Source organism: Cervus canadensis, chromosome 3 (genome assembly GCF_019320065.1).
Source record: "Cervus canadensis isolate Bull #8, Minnesota chromosome 3, ASM1932006v1, whole genome shotgun sequence".
Classification (NCBI taxonomy): domain Eukaryota; kingdom Metazoa; phylum Chordata; class Mammalia; order Artiodactyla; family Cervidae; genus Cervus; species Cervus canadensis.
The window spans coordinates 8,427,821-8,450,132 of NC_057388.1; the positions used below are offsets into that span (position 1 = coordinate 8,427,821).

A 22,312-nucleotide genomic window follows, 5' to 3' on the forward strand; every position below is an offset into this window, starting at 1 on the left:
TCACAATTTGTATTGAAATACAAAAAACCTCAAATAGCCAAAGCAATCTTGAGAAAGAAGAATGGAACTGGAGGAATCAACCTGCCTGACTTCAGACTATACTACAAAGCCACAGTGATCAAGACAGTATGGTACTGGCACAAAGACAGAAATATAGATCAATGGAACAGAATAGAAAGCCCAGAGATAAATCCATGAACCTATGGACACCTTATCTTTGACAAAGGAGGCAAGGATATACAATGGAAAAAAGACAAACTCTTTAACAAGTGGTGCTGGGAAAGCTGGTCAACCACTTGTAAAAGAATGAAACTAGAACACTTTCTAACAGCGTATGTACTATTGAAAAAATAGACATTCATTAGCATTTCATTTCACTGCCAAGCAGTATTCTGAGTGCAGAGTATAGCAGAGGAAAAATAGATGAAATCATTGCTCCTGTAGACCTCATGCCTGTTGTTGTTTAGTCACTAAGTCATGTCCAACTCTTTCGTGTCCCCATGGACTCTAGCCCGCTAGGCTTCTCTGCCCATGGGCTTTCCCAGGTAAGAATGCTGGAGTGGGTAGCCATTTCCTTCTCCAGGGGATCTTCCCAACCCAGGGATTGAACCCACGAGTCCTGTACTGGCAGACGGATTCTTTACTAATGAGCCGCCTGTGAAGCCCCGACCTTTTATCTAGTTGGTGCAAGTAGACAATGTACAAGAGTAATAGATACTCTGAAGAGAAAAACAAACCAGGATAATAAGACTAGAAGATTCCATGGGGGGTGAGGTGGTTTTATTGTATGTAGGTAATGTGAAGAAAGCTGAGCGCCGAAAAATTGATGCTTTTAAACTGTGGTGTTGGAGAAGACTCTTGAGAGTCCCTTGGACTGCAAGGAGATCCAACCACTCTATCCTAAAGGAGATCAGTCCTGGGTGTTCATTGGGAGGACTGATGTTGAAGCTGAAACTCCAATACTTTGGCCACCTGATATGAAGAGTTGACTCATTGGAAAAGACCCTGATGCTGGGAGGGACTGGGGGCAGGAGGAGAAGGGGACGACAGAGGATGAGATGGCTGGATGACATCATCAACTCGATGGACCTGAGTTTGAGTAAACTCTGGAAGTTGGTGATGGACAGGGAGGCCAGGAGTGCTGATTCATGGGGTCACAAGGAGTCAGACACGACCGAGAGACTGAACTGAACTGAATCACAGAAGACCTCACTTTTGAACTGTCATGATGGGAGAGTCCAGATGAAAGGGGGAGAGTAAATCATGAAGAGAATAGATTGAGCACCTTTTAAGAAAGTAGGATGCAAGAGAGAGAGTCAGCAGTTTTCCAGTGGATGTCTCCAAGAGGTGTCCAAGGAGAATTGGCAAGAGTTTGAAAACCACCTGCCCAACTGCCAGCATTGCTGAGTTGGAGGATGGTTTGATTCAGTCCTGCTACCTTTGTATTCACGGGTTCCATTTGGAGAAATATTGTGAAACCCTGGTACAGATTTATTTCCTTAGCAGATGTAACTGCATACAGGAAGAGGAAATACATGGAAAGAGGGGCAAGGACTTCCTCTTCCAGGGAAGATAGTACTGCAGGTAATTTTATCTAAGCAGCTGGAAGAATGGAGTTGCTGTTTACTTAGGTGTTAGATGTAGGATGAAAACAAATACAAAGGAGTAGTTTTTGAAGAGGAGTGGGTGACTTACGTATTCAAATTTTGATCCATTAAATGAAAAACAGTCATTAAATGTGTAAATATAAATGATGAGAAATGATTGGATATATAAATCTAGAGTTCAGGAACTAAGATACAACTCGACATGGAAATATGGTAGTATCTAGAGCCATGTTTTTCAAACTGTGATATTAGAACTTCTTTTTAAGGCATGAAATTAAATTTGGTTTGGTACAGGATTTTGATATTAATGGAAACATTCAATTATATTAAACACATAGACAAACAAGAACTTGTGTGTGCTTTGGTTCGCAGTATAAAATGTTTTATTTTTGTTGTTGTATGTGTGTGTTTACCATGGTTTCAGTAAGAAATATTGAAAAATATTAATATAGGAGTGTAAATAGAGTAGGGGCTGGAAACTGAGCCCAGAAAATGCCATTGTTTGAGGTCAGAGAGATGAGGAAGAGCAAAGGAAATGAAGAATTGGTAAATTAAATGTGGAAATGACAAAAGATTGCATCAGAGAAGCCAATGATGAAAGTTTATTGCTGAGAATGTATTAAACTTTGTCAAACGTTTCTGATAAAGTCTTGAAAGGTTGAAACTACAAGTTAACCATTGGATTTTACAGTGTGCAGCCATCAGTGACTTTCACAAGAACACATTTGATGGATGGTAGAGACAAACTCTTGGCAACCCACTCCGGTATTCTTGCATGGAGAATTCCATGGACAGAGGAGCCTGGTGGGCTGCTGTCCATGGGGTCACACAGAGTCGGACACGACTGAGCGACTTGGCATGCATGCATGCATTGGAGAAGGAAATGGCGACCACTCCGGTATTCTTGCCTGGAGAATTCCATGGACAGAGGAGCCTGGTGGGCTGCTGTCCATGGGGTCGCACAGAGTCGGACACGACTGAAGCGACTTAGCAGCAGCAGCAGCACCAGAGACAAACTCTGATCAGATTTGATTTGAGAGAGTGTGAAGGAGCAGAATGAAGAAATGAATAATTTTGAGTTGTTTTTAAAGAGGAGGAGAGAAGTACAGTGCTAACTAAAGAGTGATGTAGGGAATCGAGTGGTAGATTGTTGTTGCTGTTTTGTTTTTGTTTAATATGAAAGATACCACATCGTGTTTCTATGCTGATAGAAGCAGTTGAGGAGAGAAAGAAAAAAATTGCTGATTTAAAAAGACAGGGGACTAGTTGCTGGAGCAGTGCCCTTGAGTAGATGAGAAGAGTTGCAGATCCCCTGAAAAGCTGCCATTAGATCGAAGCATGGTAGTTTTAATTCATTGAAACAGGAAGGAAGGTAAGAATATTTGACTCATGATTCAGGTACGTTTTCAGATGCAGTATTTAGAGACTGTGGAAGTTCTTTTCTGATTACTTCTATTTTTCTCAGTAAAATAAAAAGCGAACTCAGCACCTGAAATGAGAAAGGAAGTGATGATGTTGGAGCTTTAAGGAGAAAGCAAAGGGCTAAGAGAAGGAATAAGAAATGGAAAAGACACGGGAAATTGAGTAGAATCGCCCGGTATTACTAAGGGCTCACTTCAAGGATAGTGGTTATGATGTTAAAGTAAGACCAGTCAGCTTGTTTTTTCATTTTTATCCTCAGTTAAGTTCAGCTGCACAGACACAGACTAGGCAGAGTTAATTGTAAACACAGGTGGAATTTGGTTAGATGGTATGGTGGTGAATAGAAAGGAGAGAATTACAAGGTAGTTAGTCTAAGCTTGGTTTTTATGTTTGCTTGCTTGTTTGTTTGTTTAGTTTCCAAAACAAACGGTTCTTTTAATTATTTGTTATTCATTTCTAATCTAAATGTGTATACAAAAGAAAGTGATCTTTATAATGACCAATTTTTTAAAAATTTCATTTGTGACTTAACATCTGGTCAGATTTTTGTTTGAGCACCAAAGAACTGATTCTTTTGAAAACTGGTAAAAAAAAAAAAAGAAAAGAAAACTGGTGTTGGAGGAGACTCTTGAGAGTCCCTTTTACTGCATGGAGATCAAACCAGTCAATCCTAAAGGAATCAGTCCTGAATATTCATTGGAAGGACTGATGCTGAAGCTGAAGCTCCAATACTTTGGCCACGTGATGCAAAGAGCTGACTCATTCTAAAAGACCCTGATGCTGAGAAAGATTGAAGACAGAAGGAGAAGGGGACAACAGAGGATGAGGTGGTTAGATAGCGTCACCAACTGAGTGAACATAAATTTCAGCAAACGCCAAGAGATGGTGGAGGACAGAGGAGCCTGGTGTTCTGTAGTCCATGGAGTTGCAAATAGTCAGACATGACTTAGTGCCTGAACAACAATAGATGGTTCTCAGAGGCTTAGACTTCTCAGAGCCAAGGCTGCTGGTCACAATTTCTAGGTACCTATGGTGGGTGGAACTAACATAAGCAGGAATTAAGGATCATAGTTGAAGTGGAAAGTGAAATAGATTAGATTGAATTGTATCATCATGTTTACCAATGATGCCGAAAGCTCAGCTTCTCTGTATACCAGTAATAAATCAAATCTCAGAGACAAAGTTTTGGGTGAAATAGAAGAGGATAGCTTTATTGCTTTGCCAGGCAATGGGAGACAGAGCAGGCTCCTGTCCTCAAAAGCCATGTGTCCCAACCTGGGAGGATTTGATGCGGAGTTTTATAGCAGTGGGGCTTCCCAGGTGGCGCAGTGGTGAAGGGCCCGCCTGCCAGTGCAGGAGGTGCTGTTTATAGCAGCGGTCTCAGGGGCGGGGCTTCTGACAAGAGGGGGGTATGAGCTGGGCTTGCACTCCCTTCCTCTCTTCTCAGGTGGTGGGTCTTCTCATCTTGAAGAGCTTCTCTGGCCCCAGTAACCAGCCTGAGCTTGTTTCTTGGCTGCTCCTTCTTTGGCTAACAACTGTTCGAATCTGCCCTTTGGAACTCAGGGAAGGTCATGGAGTCTGGAGTTTGGCCTACAGGAAATGGGGACCAAAAAAGGCTTCCATGCCCAGGAGCCCCACAGGGTCTCGCTCAGTTTCACTAATCACACGAACCTAGTGCTGTACTTCTGGGAATTTACTGCAAGGAAATTGGAAAGGATATGTGTATGATATGGTTAAAGAGATTTCATCACAGTGGTGTTTAAAATAGCCTGAAGGATGAATCAATCTGAATGTCCAGCATAGATAGTTGATTAAGTACATTTATAGTACATCTGTATAATATGAAACTTTAAACCCATTTAAAATTATATAGAAATGTATTTCTTGACTTGAAAAGATATTTACTATAGTTAGGAAAACAGGTTATAGTATTAGAATATGACTAAGAAAAATATTTGTCTATATCTGTTTATATCCTTCAGTTCAGTTCATCTAAATGTAAAGAAGAGGAAGATTTGGAAATGTATTTACTAAAGTGTTAATAGTGATTTGTCTTGGAGGAGGGAAATACAAGGGCTTTTATTTCCTTTTTAATTTCTGTATCAAACATTTACTGCTGTTATAGTAAGAGAATTTTTTATAATTATTGATTTTAAAAAGGCAGGCAGTAAAACGCTTTGATATTAGATTCATTATAAAACGGAGAATCTTTATCTTCTTATCACTTTATGCTAAGATTTCTTTTAGTTTAAAAGCATGAGGTCATCTTTTTTACTAAAACTTGCTTTTGTAATTCCTGCTAGTATTTACAGATCTAATCCTTTCTTAAACTGAATCCTTTTTGATTACCTTATTTCTTCAGGTCATTGTGTCAATGAGTATAGCATTTGCTCAGCAAACTGAACTGTCCAGAATATCTGGGGAAAAAGAAGATGCTCCATCATCAGAAGCATCTACTCTCTGTCATCAAGAGCATTACTTAAATGAAATGAAATTATCACAAGGTCAGAGTGGTTTTCAGACTTTTGAGGCAACAGATAGGAAATTTAAAGAAGAATTTAAACCACTTAGTAAGGAGTTAGGAGAAGATGGAAAGGAAGTTCTGTTACCAAGCAAGGATCATCTCGATGATATACTAGAATCAAAGGACCATGAACTGACTATTTCAGAAGAAATGTTCTCCAAAGATAGAACATTTATGGTCAGAGAATCTGTAAGTACACGTCCTTGAGTATAAAATATATTTAAAAAATGGTGACTTTTCTGAATATAAAAATATTAACAGTAATGTTGTTTAATGGAGAAGATAAGTATTCGATTCAGTCTTGACCTGTGACTTTTAAAGTGAAAGTGAAGTTGTTCAGTCATGTCCAACTCTTTGGGACCCCATGGACTGTAGCCTACCAGGTTCCACCGTCCATGGGATTTTCCAGGCAAGAATACTGGAGTGGGTTGCCATTTCCTTTTCCAGGAGATCTTCTCGACCCAGGGATTGAACCCGGGTCTCCCGCATTGTAGGCAGACACTTTACCCTCTGAGCCACCAGGGAAAAGTGACTTTTAAAGTGTACGAATGAATGGCTTAATATTATTATTAGATAAACTGGTTGGATTCATAATATTTCTGTTTGTCTTACATATATTGTGCATGGTAAAACCTCACTGTAAGTTGTACCCACATTAATTTTCAGTCAATTCAAATTATTATACTATAATTTGGCAATATGTATGATAAAATATTTGCTTAATAGGATAATAATCAGAAGGAAAGAGCTGCCCGCTTACAATGATTTAAAGCATTCTCCTCTGTATATGTTAATACCCTCTACTTATTTATTAATGGAGGATCTGTACCTCAACTGTTTGTACCTTTAACAGAACATAGTAAATGCTACTTCTTTTAAAATTATCTTAATTCAAATTTTTTATTAATATTCATGACAGGTTATGTCTTTTTAGAAACATATTCAAATAAAATTGTCAACTCTTTTTGAAGTGCAAAACCCCTTTAACTTGCCAGCAACTGTTCCAGGCAGAATGATTTGTTTAAGTGTAGCTTTTCAGGACTTGTTGAAATCCAATAAGGTGTCGACTTCTTACAAGTTTGAGAAAGTGGAATACAAGGCTTTTATTTCCAAATAAACATTACTGAAGATTGTTTCTTATCAAGCAATTCTCTACAGTACTCTAATGACCACTGCATAATATAAAGAGATAAAATTTCACATTTTGTAAATTAAATTTTAAAATAGAAGAATTCCATTTATATTTTTCCTCATAAAATGTCAAGAGGAATAATAGAGTTATTCATTATGAATAGGAGGAATCTTGAGTGTCTTTCGTTATTCTTCTCCTCCTTTTGATTTAGACTACATCTAAAATAACTGATAGTTATTTTGCTTTTGGAGAACAATATGTATAATAATAATTACCTTCACATTGATTTGAAATTATAAAGACAAATTTCTTAAATTATTTATTTTTTAGTTTAATAACGTGAAATTTAAAATGACATGCTTTGTGGGGTTAGTATTAGAATTATTTTCATATGTACTTAAAAAAAATCAGTGCTGACAGATTTCCACAAAATGTTTTACGGTTGAATTTTTAACTGTTATAGCTCCATGATGAGATTGTGGTATCAAGCCTGGACGCTTCCAGACAGCTGATGTTAAATGAGGAGCAGTTGGAAGACATGAGGCAGGAACTCGTCCGGCAGTACCAGGAGCATCAGCAGGCGACAGAGCTTTTAAGGCAGGCGCACATGCGGCAGATGGAGAGGCAGCGCGAAGACCAGGAGCAGCTGCAAGAAGAGATCAAGAGGCTGAATAAGCAGTTAGCGCAGGTATGGGACCAGGAGTCCCTTTCCTCCCCAGTTAAAAAGCAGTGTTCTTCATAGAGCTTTTTTTTTTTAAGTCAGAATTATTGCTGAGATCTGAATAAATACGAATATTTAACATCAGGAACAGACTCCACCAGTACAAGAGACTAAGATCTTGTTAAGGGTGCCTAACCCAACCTTGGAGAGCACTGTCTGTCTACCATTTGACTTATCTGCCCTTTTAAGCACTGAAAAAGTGGTTCTAAGGTTGCTTGTTTTTAACCATTCCATTGAGTACATATGTGGCAAGAGTACTTTGGCAGTTTGGGAAATTCTTTGTGCTGAGGTGCAGTTGATACTCAGTTTTCCCATTTTTATTTATAGATTTGTGAGTCTACCAATTGGCATCTCCATGGTTTACCTTTATCTATCTTTAATCTGTCTTTTTAATCGTGAATGGAAATCTGAAGTAGTATGTTTCTGGAACTTAATCCACAGAAACATCTCTTCTTGATTTGAGAAATGCAAATTTGCATAATATTCTTAACCACTTTCTTGACTAAATTTACATACTCCTTGGTATTTGGGAACTGAATTCTTATCAGTTGCTGTATGTAATATACTCACAAAATCATTGCAGAAAAGCAAATATTTATGTAAAAGTTCCTATAAAAACAAATTTATTCAATTTATTTTGAAAAGTTAAGCTAAAACCAAAGACAACAAAAGAGAACTCTTGAAGTATGCTTTCAGATACAGAATAATAGGAAACTTGGGAGTTGAACATAAGACATTTGGAAAAATTAATTTTGCTTTTCTTCATTGCATTTTGTGACTTGAAACTTCTGAATTTTCAATGCAAAACTGGCATATTAAAATAATATCAATTAAGCTGTAAAAATTCATGAATATTTAGGCCTTTTTTTTTAAGTTTTAAATTTTGCATTGAACTTGATATATGCTTTTAACCCCCTAATCATGGAATATGAATCAGGGTAGAACCAAGGCCTGTTGGTTCTAGCGGGTTAAAAGAAAATCTGCTTAATATTCCTGCCTTTCCCTTCTGTCGCAAACAATGTTCTCTCATGACCTTTTTTCTTATTCAGAGATCCTCAGTAGATAATGAAAACCTGGTTTCAGAGAGAGAGAGGGTGCTTTTAGAGGAGCTGGAAGCGCTAAAGCAGCTGTCTCCAGCTGGAAGAGAGAAGCTGCGCTGTGAGCTCCGCAGCAGCAGTACGCAGACACAGGTAGTGTGGACTCGGCCCGCCCAGGGGCCGTGGGGCAGCAGTGCAGTGGCCTCTGTGTGTCTCTGTCGTTGTGTCAAATGTGTTTTTTTATAGGTCTGAGCTTAGCATATTTGTGACTGTTTGCATTGAAGGTAGGTGGAGTCAAGATGCCTTACGTTCCATTTAACAGTGATTTAGCAACCCAGTAACCGAACAAGCTTTACTGTCACATTATAGCATGCCTTTTTTTGATAATGCTAATCTCCTGATAAAATATAGTTAAACATTATTTCGGATAGTATCTGTTTTGCACGCAGAGGTTTCTTTTTCGCTTAATAGCAATATAAGAATGACATGCTATTTCCAAGATGACAGGTTTTCTTTCTGTCTTGTCCTCCCTACCTTTACGCACACTTAAACAGAATGGAAATGAAAACGAAGGAGAAGTTGAGGAACAGACCTTTAAAGAAAAGGTATTGGACAAAAAACCTGAAGAGGTGCCTCCTGAAATTGTGTCCAATGAAAGGTATACAGAATGTGTATTTTTTTCAATGTAAAGTGAATTGAAATAGTTGTTTTGGTGTTATAAACTTTGTCTTTATTTTTATCTCGTACATCTATTTTATTTGTACATTGTACTCTATATGTAAACAATGATCAGTTTTCTAACTTTAAATAGACAAATTTTAAAAAATCTCTTGTATGTAATTTTATTGGCTATTGAGCATGCACTTAACTCAATAAATGATAAGGCTGAGGTTATTTGGTTAGTGAACCTTTCTTGATTAATTTTATTCTGCTCACATGCCATTTTTTATCCTAAAAAACAAAATTGTACATGTCAGTTTATTCCTTCACTGTTCAGACATGCATTCAGTATAAGCCACCCCCTGGTTTATGACAAGAAAAAAATAAATGATTAAATATGATAGTATACATTTAACTTCTTTGATGCATTTACTGTATAACAGATGAGACTTATTAATCTATATCCCACTTTTATGGAGGAATAAATTCATGATCCGATGTTAACAAAACTTCCCTTACTTTGATTTCATAGAGATTCATGTAAAAATGAGAATAGTTACCCCACATTAATACTAAGGATTTTAGGTACAATATTTTAAAATCTGTTTTGTTCAAATGAAAAGAATTTCTTTAATTTTAAATTAAAATTAATACCTACTAACTTAATTTCCTCCTTTTCCAATTTCTGTTATTGTCAACCCTCTGTGTCCTCCTAACCTCCTTCCTCAGCTTGCATGGAGGAATTTGGCCCCTAAGATTTTGGCTTCCCCATTGGATCATCAGTATGGAACACAGTCAGTATGGAACTCAAACAAGAAAGACAGTGTACGAAAATTAGAGTTACCATGGCAATATAAAATAAACAAAATGTTTATTTTATATTATTTATCTCTAATTGGTATATTTTTAAAATTATACAGTGTTTACTTTTTAGGAATCTTTGTAGTGAGTGTTGATAAATGAGTATTCCTATTTATTTCTTTTTACCATCCTTTTATTTTGAATTATTTCTCTTATGTAGGAATATTTTCAAATTATCCTAGTCCTGGCGTTTTTGAAGCTTGACCAAAACCTGAGAAAAAACTAAAGAAATAAACCCTTTACTTACTTCCTACTAACTAAATTATTTAGAGTTTTATTTTTAATATCCCTCCTTATGTAACCAGAGAACTTGATCTCGGTGTAAAAATAGAACTGTCGTTTTCACTTGACAAATGCTGAAGGAAAATTGCTCCGTTTACTACTTTGTCTTAAAATAGTCACGTCATGTGCCTGTGAGAGCAAATACCCGTTAACCTGTTTGTTGGTGATCTCCCACAATGTGAAGCTGAAGAGAAAGTGTCTTAAGTCAGAGGACCTTTTCCCATGAAAGTCTCTTATTTTGTCTACGTGTATTAAATATATAGTTTGCCACCATAGTACCTTTGTTGAATTAAGCTATTAGACAAGAGAGTTTAGTTATTCAGAAGATTAATCAGATAACCTTCTGAATCACCATTTATGGAAGTATACTTCTTGACACATGAAGATGTTTGTGTTAAAGACAAAAGAAAGCTTGTAAAAAACACTTTGTCCAGGATAATCCCATTTTTGTTTTGTATATATATTTATGAGAGAGAGGAGGGAAAATGCCTAGAATGCTTAGGCATTAATATGTTAACCATGGTTATCTCTGAGGTGGGTGGGTAGGAGCATTTTTCTGATTTTTTTAAATAATAATGTATTGCTTATTAAAAGAGAGGGAGATGCACTATTAATTCCATTTGATTGAAAATAGGTTCCTTCTGCTGACTGAAATGAGTGTGGTATGTGTAACTTGAGAAGTTTCTGTCCCTGGAGCAGATATAATAATCAGCAGCCTGAGGTTTTCAACCTCTGGTGTTGGCAGATAGTGAGATTGTACTGTAGACCTTTATAAAAACAGGTCTCTGCCTATTTTTGTAATTTAACCATATAGATCATCACCATTAAGTTATAGAAACACAAACATTTTTCCTGGTGGAATTTTTGAATTTATTTTAGAATATGTTGCTCAACATGCCAAAAGATATTTTAAAGTTTAAAATATATAAGAGTAACCATGAGTTACCAGCTCAGTAACTTGCTTATGATTAGGTATTGTGCACACTTTTTGAAACTTAACTTTTGCATCTCCCTAAAATTTTCTTCTAATTTAGAAGCTGCTAGCTTAAAACTTTAGTTACTTGATTTCTTTCAGGTCAGTAAAATGCTGCACATTTTCAAAAACTAGTTGACTGATGAAAATTTTTCAGAAGAGAACAAATTTTATAATTTAACATAAATACAAAAAGCACTTCATTGTAGGTGCTACTGCATATTATTTTTAACAGGATCTTATGAAGTTTTACTTTTTAAGTCAGATGTTTTGTAGTGTATTTTTCTTTTGTAGACCTAAGTGTTTGCTTTAAAAAGATTAAACATTTTAATGAATGTTTCCTTACCTATACAGGTATGCACTCCAGAAAGCTAATAACAGACTTCTGAAGATCCTCTTAGAAGTTGTAAAGACAACAGCAGCTGTTGAAGAAACAATTGGTCGCCACGTCCTGGGTATTTTAGATAGATCTAGTAAAGGCCAGTCTTCTGCCAGCCTCATTTGGAGGTCGGAAGCAGAGCCACCAATAAAGTCTTGTGTCCATGAGGAACAGACAGGAGGTAAGTTTTATATGCTGTTGAAACTGTCATAATTATTTTTAATAAATCTTGCAGAGTTCAAGCACATTACTAGTGCTGAAAATATAGAAGAAAGAATACTATTTTCCAATAAAAATCCTCCAAACACAAATACACTAGAGCTAATCTCAAAACACCATTATTGTTTAGCATTTGCAAGTGGGTGTCTTAAAGTTGTCATTACACATATTCAGGGTTATTATTGTGCTACATAAATCAAAGACTGTTTAATTTCGCCACCAATAAAAGAAAAATTTCATATCACCACTCAAGACTCTTACCAATATTTACGTGGTATAAGCAATGTCCTAAAACCACCCTCTGAAGGAGAAAGTTTTTGTCATATGGGGAAAGATAGGGTCCAGCCACTTGAACCAGAAGATCAAGGCCTTCCTTCACTGCCATTCCATACCCAAGAACTTCTCCCCAGTTGGAGGCCAGTCATCTAAAACTAAAAATGCCAGTTATGCAATTTTTGAGAACATTCTGTTTTAAATTTCATGTAGAAAAATGAGAAGAAATTATTCCACTTAGAGAAAGTTTGCTTAATTACAGGTTGGCCACTTAATGTTTCTATTGCAGAGAAAAGCTTGGAGTTTTAACTAAAATTGATTTTAAAAACTTAAGTTGAATTCAAAGATAATTTTAAAAACTAATTTTAGTGAAGTCAGGTGAAATGATGCTGTAACTTTAAATTTTCTTTTCATTTGTTTCAAACTTTGTAGAAATTTTTTTTTTATTTCACTGTTGGTTAAGCTCTCAATCAAGGACTGTTTGTTTTCTGCATATAAATCTTGATGTATAGAGAAGAATTAGGTAAAATTTTCTTGATCTCATTGTAAAAGTATTTATCAAATCATGCTTTTTAAAAAACAGTCATTTCATAAGCTCGTTTCACCTAACCATCTGGGAAAGGGGCACTTTGCTTTAAGACCTCCACCATATCCAAAAGACACTCTGAGGAATGTTTGGTACATGACAGAAAGTTTTTGTTTTTGTTAGCAGTTCTCCTAGACATTTCTCAAAGTGGTTGCTGAGGTGTTCGGCAAACGACATTTCTTAAAAGATAGCAAACTCACTTCCAGAGCAGTGCGCCCATAGTTATGAAAAGAAATAGATTAGTAATTTGACTCACGTGTAGAGGATTATGTTTACATTCCTTTTCTATGATAAAGCAGACCTAAGAGGACATCTGATCTACTGGCTTACTTTCTTGCATATATATGAAGTCACTCAGTCGTGTCCAACTCTTTGCGGCCCCATGGACTGTATGTAGCCTACCAGGCTCCTCCGTCCATGGGATTTTCCAGGCAAGAGTACTGGAGTGGGTTGCCATTTCCTTCTCCAAGGGGATCTTCCTGACCCAGGGATTGGACCCAGGTCTCCCGCATTGTAGGCAGATGCTTTTATCATCTGAGCCACCAGGGGACTCACTTTCTTGCATAGTCCTCTAAATCTCTAAATATGAAATATATCTAGCTACTATTTTAAGATCTCCAATAATAGAGTAGTTTTTCAGTATAAATAGTTTTATCAGTTCAGCTTTACAAACATTTATTGAAAAGTTGTTTGTTTTTTTTTTGCTCTCTGCTTCACAACAATTCTCAGTCCAGTGAAGAAGGCATGGAAATTTCAATTCAAGGCAAAATAAAATCATGGTTCTTAATGTTTTATTTAATACTCTTTTCTACATGTTTGAATCGTTTAAGCCTTTTAAAATAATTATTTAATTATCAATATATTTTGAATGAATAATACTAAGATACAAGAGAAAAAAATTAGACCCACTATTAAGAAATATGGTATAAAGACTATTAAAGCAGAGATAAGAATTTTGCTGGTGTTAGAATGTATAATTTCCATTTAATCAGTTTATATGTTATTGTGTTGGCAATGATGTGGTAGTCTTGGTAACAAAATTAGGAAGATCACTAGTATCGTTTTGGGGCACTTAGATTCACTTTACATCTTGAAGGAAATACTGAATTTAAAGAATTTATAATTTAAAGCTGAGGAAAGAACAGTCTTTAAAATACTGATACCATGTTCCATATGTAAGGTTTTTTCCTGGTGTTTCTTCATATGTTTAATGGGAGTATTACTGTAAAAACTAAAATGAACTTCTGAAATAGTTATTTTGTATCTTATTTAATATAACAAAAAGTTCAGTTTTAATCTGATTATAAAACAATTGGTGGTAGTGGTTTGGTTGCGAAGTCGTGTCTGACTCTTGCGAGTCCATGGATTGTAGCTTACTGGGCGGCTCTGACCATGGAATTCTTCAGGCAAGAATACTGGAGCAGGTTGCTGTTTTCTTCTCCATAAAACAACTCTTGCTCTTCAATTTTTATATATGACTTTTTGTTGTGGGTAGTAGCACTTGTAATCTCTTTGCAGTTCTCAAGTCTAAACTTGTTTAGATTTTAGACATGTGTGGACTTGTTCACTCTCTAAAAAAAAAAAAATAATTGACTTGCTAATGTTTGCTTCCTCATGAGAGCAACCTAGTTTATGAAAGTGAAGGGAAATTTTGAGCGATTGTGGAATTGCTTGAACTTGAGTGAATATTAGACTAGTTCATAAAAATAAGTTTCCTTAGGACATACTGAAAGAAAATGTCCTGTAGGCCTACACTGTGATGGTTCAGTGGTAAAATACCTGTCCCTCCCCCTTAGAAGACCAGGGACTGAATCTTATTTGCTGCAGCTTTTTTTTTTGGAGCAATGCGTTGTTATAACAAGAATACTGGATTAGTAATGAGAACGTCCTTCTTCTAGCCCACTGTGGCCTTGGGCGAGTCTCTTACTCTCCTGAGGCTTCAGTTCAGTTTAGTCATCTGTCAGGTACAAAAAAAAATCAGACCAGAACCAGTGGTTTCCAGTTGGAGCCCTAGATATCTTCAGGCCAGGGCAGGGGACTGCTCTATCCTATCACGGGCCCTGCTTAAACTGAGAAGCTAATTGCTGTCGCTATGGAATGAACATGGTATAATCCACAGAATAAATGACTAAAGACTTTTTGGATAACTATCATCTACCATGTTTCAGATATAGGTCTGAGTGGTTGGCCAGTCTGACATCATGATTCTCTTCATCAAATTGATCATTCTGAGATTTCTACTGGCGTTTAATGAAATTGCCCTGCCAATTTATATCTTTCCTTCCAAAGACTGGTTATTATAAATATGATAAAAGTTTGATATTGTTCCCATTCCTGTATTTCATTGGAATAAATGAAGTTCTGTATCTTCATTGGAACATATTGAGATTATTTTTGTTTATATCTTCAAAATGTCATCAGTAAAGTACATTAAGCTGGTTCATATCTTCACCTTTATTAGGTACTTTAATGTATTTTTTTATTAGCTATTAAAAAACTAACATTCAATGGCTTTTTATAAGCCACTTTTTCTTATATATCCTTTGTACTTTGTGTTTGAGAGTTCCTCCAATGTTATATATAGCATCTTCAGTTTTTTTCCTTACCACTGACTCCTCCTTTATACCCTAAAACTTGCTGGTATCTTCATAATATTACAGAAAAAATGATTTTTCTCAACTTTGCCCTCTCTGAAGATAAAGCACAACAAACGCTGTGAGAGATCAAAGCTGCTCTCTGTGCGGACAACAGTGACCTTCCAGTTGTCAAGTCCAGTAGCATCTCAGTTCTTGTCCTGTTTGACCTTCTAGACAAACAGGATCATTGAAGTCTCTTTTGAAACTGGAACATCTCTCTCCTGTCTTTCTCTGAGATTTTTTTACAGAGATTTTTTGTTGGCTTATTCTACACAGAGATGCCGACTGTGTGTCCTCCTCTCACTACATATTGCTCCTGGGGTAAACGTGGTTACTTCCAAGGTTCACCTCTCAGCTTTCTACAGATGACTCCCAAATTTCCAAAAGTTAACGTCTCTCCTCCATGTAGCCCATTAGCAGTTCAGACTAATCATTATTCATGCTTACTATACACACTTTCTCCTAATTTTTAATTATTTCTCTTAAAGACTCTTCCGTCGTCTGAGAGTCATCTAAGCTGGAAAAACCCAGTCATCTCTTACTGCTTTTCTGTCCTCCTTGTCTTACACATTCCGTTTTTTTCCAGCCAGTAACCAGCCCTCGTCCATCTTTATCATTTCTCATCTGAACAATTGAAATAGCTCTCCTACCAGACTCTTCTTTCCTAACCATTCCTTCTGCTTTGATATAGTTTGCTTCCTGATCCATAGAATTGATACTCCTACTCAAAAAATTATTTACTTCTCCATTATGTATAACAAAGCCCCCAGTTTCTTAAAATTTAAGGCCATTCACAACTTGGATCCAGCCTACTTTTAGCTACCTTTTCTCAGCTCTCTGTCCTACCTCATTCTTGCTTCTCCACGTTCTTTGACTCCACAAAGCCGTGACTTACCATCATTTCAGACCATCATCTTGCCTCAGATTTGTTAAATTGTCTGTATCCATTAAAAGAAAATGTCACTAGAATGCATTTAATTGCTCAGCTAAAGATGTGATATGTGTATTTTTAGTTTTAGCACCAATTGTAAGCTATTAATATTTCTTGCTTCATCAAAAATATCATTCATTTTTTAGGCTACATTAATTTTATTTAGTGACTTTGTAATATACATTATACAGTATCTGAACTCATTTTGAATTCTAAGGTCATTTTGAACTCATGAGTATTTATAAACTGTTAGTCCCTATTATCAATACATTCAGTTTTTATTTGATCACCGCCTCCTGCACAGTGTCATGAATCTCTGTCCATAGTTCTTCAGGCACTCTATCTATTAGATCTAATCCCTTAAATCTATTTGTCTCTTCCACTGTATAGTTGTAAGGGATTTGATTTAGGTCATACCTGAATGGTCTAGTGGTTTTCCCTACTTTCTACAATTTAAGTACAAATTTTGCAATAAGGAGTTCATGATCTGAGCCACAGTCAGCTCCTGGTCTTGTTTTTGCTGACTGTATAGAGCTTCTCTTTCTTTGGCTGCAAAGGATATAATCAGTCTGATTTCGGTATTGACTGTCTGGTTATGTGCAAGTGTAGAGTCTTCTCCTGTGGTGTTGGTAGAGGGTGTTTGCTATGACCAGTGCGTTGCCCTGCTTCAGTCAGGGCTCCACGGCCAAACTTGCCTGTTCCTCCAGTTTCCCCTGACTTCCTGCTTTAAATGCTGTGAAAGTGCTGCACTCAGTGTGCCAGCAAATTTGGGAAACCCAGCAGTGGCCACAGGGCTAGAAAAGGTCAGTCCCAAATTGCCAGTCCCAAAGGCAATGCCGAAGAATGTTCAAACTACCACACAGTTGCACTCATCTCACATGCTAGCAAAGTAATGCTCAAAATTCTCCAAGTGAGGCTTCAACAATACATGAACCAAGAACTGGTTCAAGCTCGATTTAGAAAAAGCAGAGGAACCAGAGATCCAGTTGCCAACATCCGCTGGATCATAGTAAAAGCAAGAGAGTTGCAGAAAAACATCTACTTCTGCTTTATTGACTACACCAAAGCCTTTGACTGTGGATCACAACAAACTGTGGAAAATTTCTTCCAAGAGATGGGAATACGAGACCACCTGACTTGCCTCATGAGAAATCTGTATGCAGGTCAGGAAGCAACAGTTAGAACCAGACATGGAACAACTGAGCGGTTCCAGATTGGGAAAGGAGTACGTCAAAGCTGTGTATTGTCACCCTGCTGTTTAATTTATATGCAGAGTACATCATGTGAAATGCCAGGCTGGATGAAGCACAAACTGGAATCAAGATTGCTGGGAGAGATACCAGTAACCTCAGATATGCAGATGACACCACCCTTATGGCAGAAAGTGAAGAACTACTAAAGAGCCTCTTGATGAAAGTGAAAGAGGAGAGTAAAAAAGCTGGCTTAAAACTCAGCATTCAAGTGATGAAGATACGGCATCTGGTCCCATCACTTCATGGCAAATAGATGGGGAAACAGTGACAGACTATATTTTCTTGGGCTCCAAAATCACTGCAGATGGTGACTGCAGCCATGAAGTTAAAAGTAAATTTGTTAACTTTTGCTGAGCGGCTAAGCACACAGCACATGTAATAGCAGGAGTCAGACACGACTTAGTGACTAAACCACCACCACTACATAAGAGCAAACATTTTAAGTCATCTTCTGGAATACAGTTTTGGGTTCTTCAGCCAGTGACTTATACAGAGGAGGTCCTTAGAGAACGCTGAATTGTCCTGATTTCAGATCTCGTGTCTGAAACTGCATCTGACATTTTTACTGCGTGAGATTGAGAGTCTTCCGTATGGCACCAGCTACTTCAGCAGAACATTTTAAAGAACAGCTCTTATTCTCCTGGGTGATTGTATCGAACTGAATGTTTACTCCAGGTGCCTTGGAAATTAAAATTCCTTCTGCTCTTAATTTGTTAACTTTGCACAGTAACTGATGAATATGTGCTACACATTAATAAAAGAACAGATAGTTCCTCTTCAGGAAATTTCACTGTTTGATTGTAGCAAGCTGCCACAGAGGAATACAGTATTCCATGGAAGTGATAAATAACCTGTGCTTTTATTTCAGTTTAGGGAAAACACTTACAAAGCTTTCTCTTCTGCCCATGTGACCTGAGTTGTTTTTTTTTTTTTTGATTGAGTTTTCTTTGCATTAGAAAACAGGCCAGTGTGGAAGCATAAGGCCGCGACTTAGACTAGGACTGTTGGTCAGTCTGACCTCTTCCTGGTTTGCGAGCTGCATGCTCCGTTGCTTCAGTCGTGACTGAGTCTTTGCAACCCTTTGGACCCGTAGCCCTCCAGCTTCCTCTGCCCTTGGGATTCTCGAGGCAGGAATGCTGGAGGGGCTGCCTTGCCCTCCTCCAGGGGATCTCCCTGAACCCCTGTCTCCTGTGTCTCCTGCATTGCAGGCAGATTCTTTACCCACTGAGCCACCTGGGAGTGACCAGTTACAAAAAGGTCTTAGTCCCTTCTACTGTCTAGCCAAGCAGATGATGCTGCCCAGTATAGTGCTCAGAAATCAAAGTGTTTTCTCCACACAGAATCAAGCACTTCCATCTTCCCATACACTTGGAATATCCCATTGCACAGTGTTTTCCTTCTGTGTTGTTGTTTAAATATTTGTTTTCTCATTACACTTGTGTGTAATGCCCTTGAGGGTAGGAACCACATCTTGCCACCTACATATCTCCAAAACTTAGTAAACCCTACACGGTGGGCACTTAGTAAATATCTATTGAAAGGTATTTTAAAATTTTTTATCAAAGGAAAACTACTAACTCTCTTTTAAGTATTAATTTATGCAAAGCCCTATTAGCATAGTATTATTCTTCCCATTTTTATACCTGGTAGGTCATCAAATAATACTACATTCTGAATTTGCCTATTTTGTTTTGTTACAGTGTTATCTTAATAACACTTTGATTCCAGTGATTTCAAGTTTTAATTTGATTTTATTTTGTAATTTTTGTTTTTACTAAAATGATTCATTATAATTGATTTACACCTTCAAAATAATTCTGATTACAGATGAATCTGTACCCTCTTATTCTGGAAGTGACATTCCAAGACATGACAGTAGCATGTGGTCCAAAGTAACTGAGGAAGGAACGGAGCTGTCACAGCGGCTCGTGAGGAGTGGCTTCACTGGACCTGAAATAGACCCTGAAAATGAAGAGCTTATGCTGAATATCAGCTCTCGACTACAAGCAGCAGTTGAAAAACTCCTGGAAGCCATAAGTGAAACTAGTAGTCAGGTAACCTCCTTATGTTGCTAATATACACTGAGTTTGAAGTAGGTTTTCTTTTAAGTTGAGGAACTACAACTAAATGTTTTCTCTCCTGCGTCTCACAGGAATCTAGTTTGGTTTCCCTTTAATAATTTGTTGTTTTTGTGACAACCAATACTGTATCAGTAGTCTTCTTTTCAAATGGTAAGGGTTAATATAATATACTGATAGAATCTTAAATTCTAAAATTCAGTGTTTTAATTTTCAGATTTTTCTAGACTCTTACTACACATTACCTTTTTGACATCAAAAGAGGTTTTAACTTTACCATTGTATGAAGTATTCCATTATAATATATATATTTATTTGAAGGAATAGTATACAGATATGCTAAAATAAACCATCTGCTCACACATGTCATAACAGTACTGTTAAATACAACAAATCAAGCCCACAACTTCTTCATGATTTTTGCATTCTTTTTACAAATATGATTAGAATACCTCACTTTACTACCTTTGTAGGTAATTAGAATGAGGGGCAGTTTCTACCTTCAAGTATTATTTTCATAGAACTTTCAAGAGTATATACCATTGTATTTATACCTTAACTTGCAGTTTTCCCTGTCTATAAAATGTTTACACCCTGTATTATAAGTGTCTCTTAAGTACTCTATGCAGAATTTTAAAAATTATTTGCTGTTTTAAAATGAACAAATTTCACGTATTTTTTAAAGATTTAATTTGCCTGTAGAATCGCAGCGCTCCTGTTAATGGGTGCCTCGTTGTCATCAGCTGCAGGGCCAGTGTTACTAACATTTTTCACCGATACCTTTATTCAGTGTGCTCTAAGTAATCCATGTGCATTTCAAACGGAAGGTGAGAAGCTGAAAGAATATGTTTGATCTCTTGTCTCTGCTGATGTCTGGGCTCCACTGATGCCACTTTTTTCCTTCAAGAAATCATTCTGTTTCTGCAGCAGCATTGACTATTAGATGTATCAAGTTTGACAAATATTGTTGTATATATTTTAATGCAAGATTCATTTATTTTTATGTTAAGTCAGTGGTTATACACCGATTTTTGAGTCATCTCTTATTTAGTGACCGTTGAAATAATTTGTTAACCACCTACTGTTTGGTTAACATCATTATCAATCCGTTATTCTTTTTTTTTCCCTCTGGGTAATTTGCTACTGGCATTAAACTAAGAAGGCATTATCAAAGCAATATATATTTCCAATGAAATATTTAACCTCCTAATAGTTTTCGGCTATTAGAGTTTTCCTCAGATTCATTCTTCTTTGTTGGAATACAGTCTCAATTTTCTTCTGTGGCAGAGTCTGGGCTCTGTCTTTGAGAGCAGGAGAACCCTAACGTTACCACACATTGCAGTGAGAATTGACTGATTGGCCAGTGGAATATATCTTCATGTATCTACTGTTAAACTTCCGGATTGTACCTTGATTGTCTGAACAATCTAAAGTACTCATATGCAGTTAAGTGGGTCTCAGAAATGTTTTCATAGATAAATTCTGGAGATAGAAATATGATATAGTATAGAAGAAATTGTTTTGTTTGGGTAATTTTTTGTTTTTCTGAAGCTTGCTTTACATATGGATTGAAAAACCTTTATTTCAGTAACTCATAAACTTTCCTGAGCATCCGCAAAGAACTAAAAAAACGTGTGGTATTCCTGAAAACTCAAATCTTTGTATATTTACAAACAGGAAGGATGACTATTTACACAAAGAATGATAGGGGTCCCATCTTCACCATAATCACAATGAGTTATTTTTCATTCTCAACATTCTGAGTGCTGTTAAGGAAATGGCATCAATTAAAACCAGCCTCACGGTGTTATTAACTTGACAAGACATTAAATTATACTTTTGTATCAAATAATTATGTTTATTACATTTTTTATCAGCCTCAGGTGTAGCCAACTCAAGCTCAAGCATTGAAATTATGAATGCAGCTACAGTTTAAAGATACATATTTTCTACTAAGTTTTGATATCTTTTGAAGTCTTTAACAAAACTAACCTAAGTGCTGGGTTTGGCTTTCTTTTAGAATGCTTATGTGTAAGCCGCTTAAACAACATGCTGCTCTACTAAGTCAGCTGCGCCACTCTAAGCATTTTCAGCTGTTATTTTTCAGCACTTCTAATGCTTGAATGTGTATGCATCATAATTATTTATTTTATTCTGTGAAAGTTATGTAGTAGAGATAATTCTGTACTGAATTTCCACATGATCCTTTTTTTTTTATTTCAGCCACATTGGTATTTAACTTCTGTATTTGTTGTTTATGCCATGAAAACAGCTGTTAATGCTTTTCCTTTTTTGACCACTATTAAATACTCTGACCTCAGTCTTGAGCTCTGTTAATGCTTTTGCTACTACCTGATACCCATTGTGATTTATGGACAGGCTAGTTAATGCAGTATATTTGGCGTTTGACAAGCTCCATGGGTAAATAGACCAGGGTAAATAAATCAGAAGTGATGAGTGGTTGGACTTGTTTTTTCAGGCTACTGAAGAGAAACGTTCCCATGATTCATTAACACTGTCAACAGGCAAGCGTGGGAGATCCACCTGAAGCACTGTTTCCCAGGCTAAGGTTACTGCTTATCAAATGAGCTTATGTGACCAGGGCGGGCCCTTTGAGGTGCATTAGGAGCCTGGTTATTCTCAGTTTGTTAAGTACTAAAGCAGCGATATGTCATGTAGATTTTTTTGTATCTTTTTAGTTAAAATATTGCTGAATAGAGCACAGAAATTTTGCCTAG

The 22,312-nt window shown here is 36.8% G+C and overlaps 1 protein-coding gene across 8 annotated transcripts in view; it reads left to right on the forward strand.

Annotated features, from left to right (window-relative positions):
* The window catches only part of AKAP9 (A-kinase anchoring protein 9), a 162,655-nt gene that overhangs the window by 84,515 nt on the left and 55,828 nt on the right, over positions 1–22,312 (forward strand). For 7 of the 8 annotated variants that reach the window (XM_043462561.1, XM_043462563.1, XM_043462564.1 and 4 more), the window contains 6 exons: positions 5,392–5,742; positions 7,149–7,373; positions 8,456–8,596; positions 8,998–9,101; positions 11,574–11,779; positions 19,324–19,550. In XM_043462561.1, coding sequence (XP_043318496.1) covers positions 5,392–5,742; positions 7,149–7,373; positions 8,456–8,596; positions 8,998–9,101; positions 11,574–11,779; positions 19,324–19,550 — 1,254 coding nt within the window. The remainder of the gene's footprint in view (positions 1–5,391; positions 5,743–7,148; positions 7,374–8,455; positions 8,597–8,997; positions 9,102–11,573; positions 11,780–19,323; positions 19,551–22,312) is intronic. The other variant, XM_043462568.1, reaches the window with a different exon arrangement.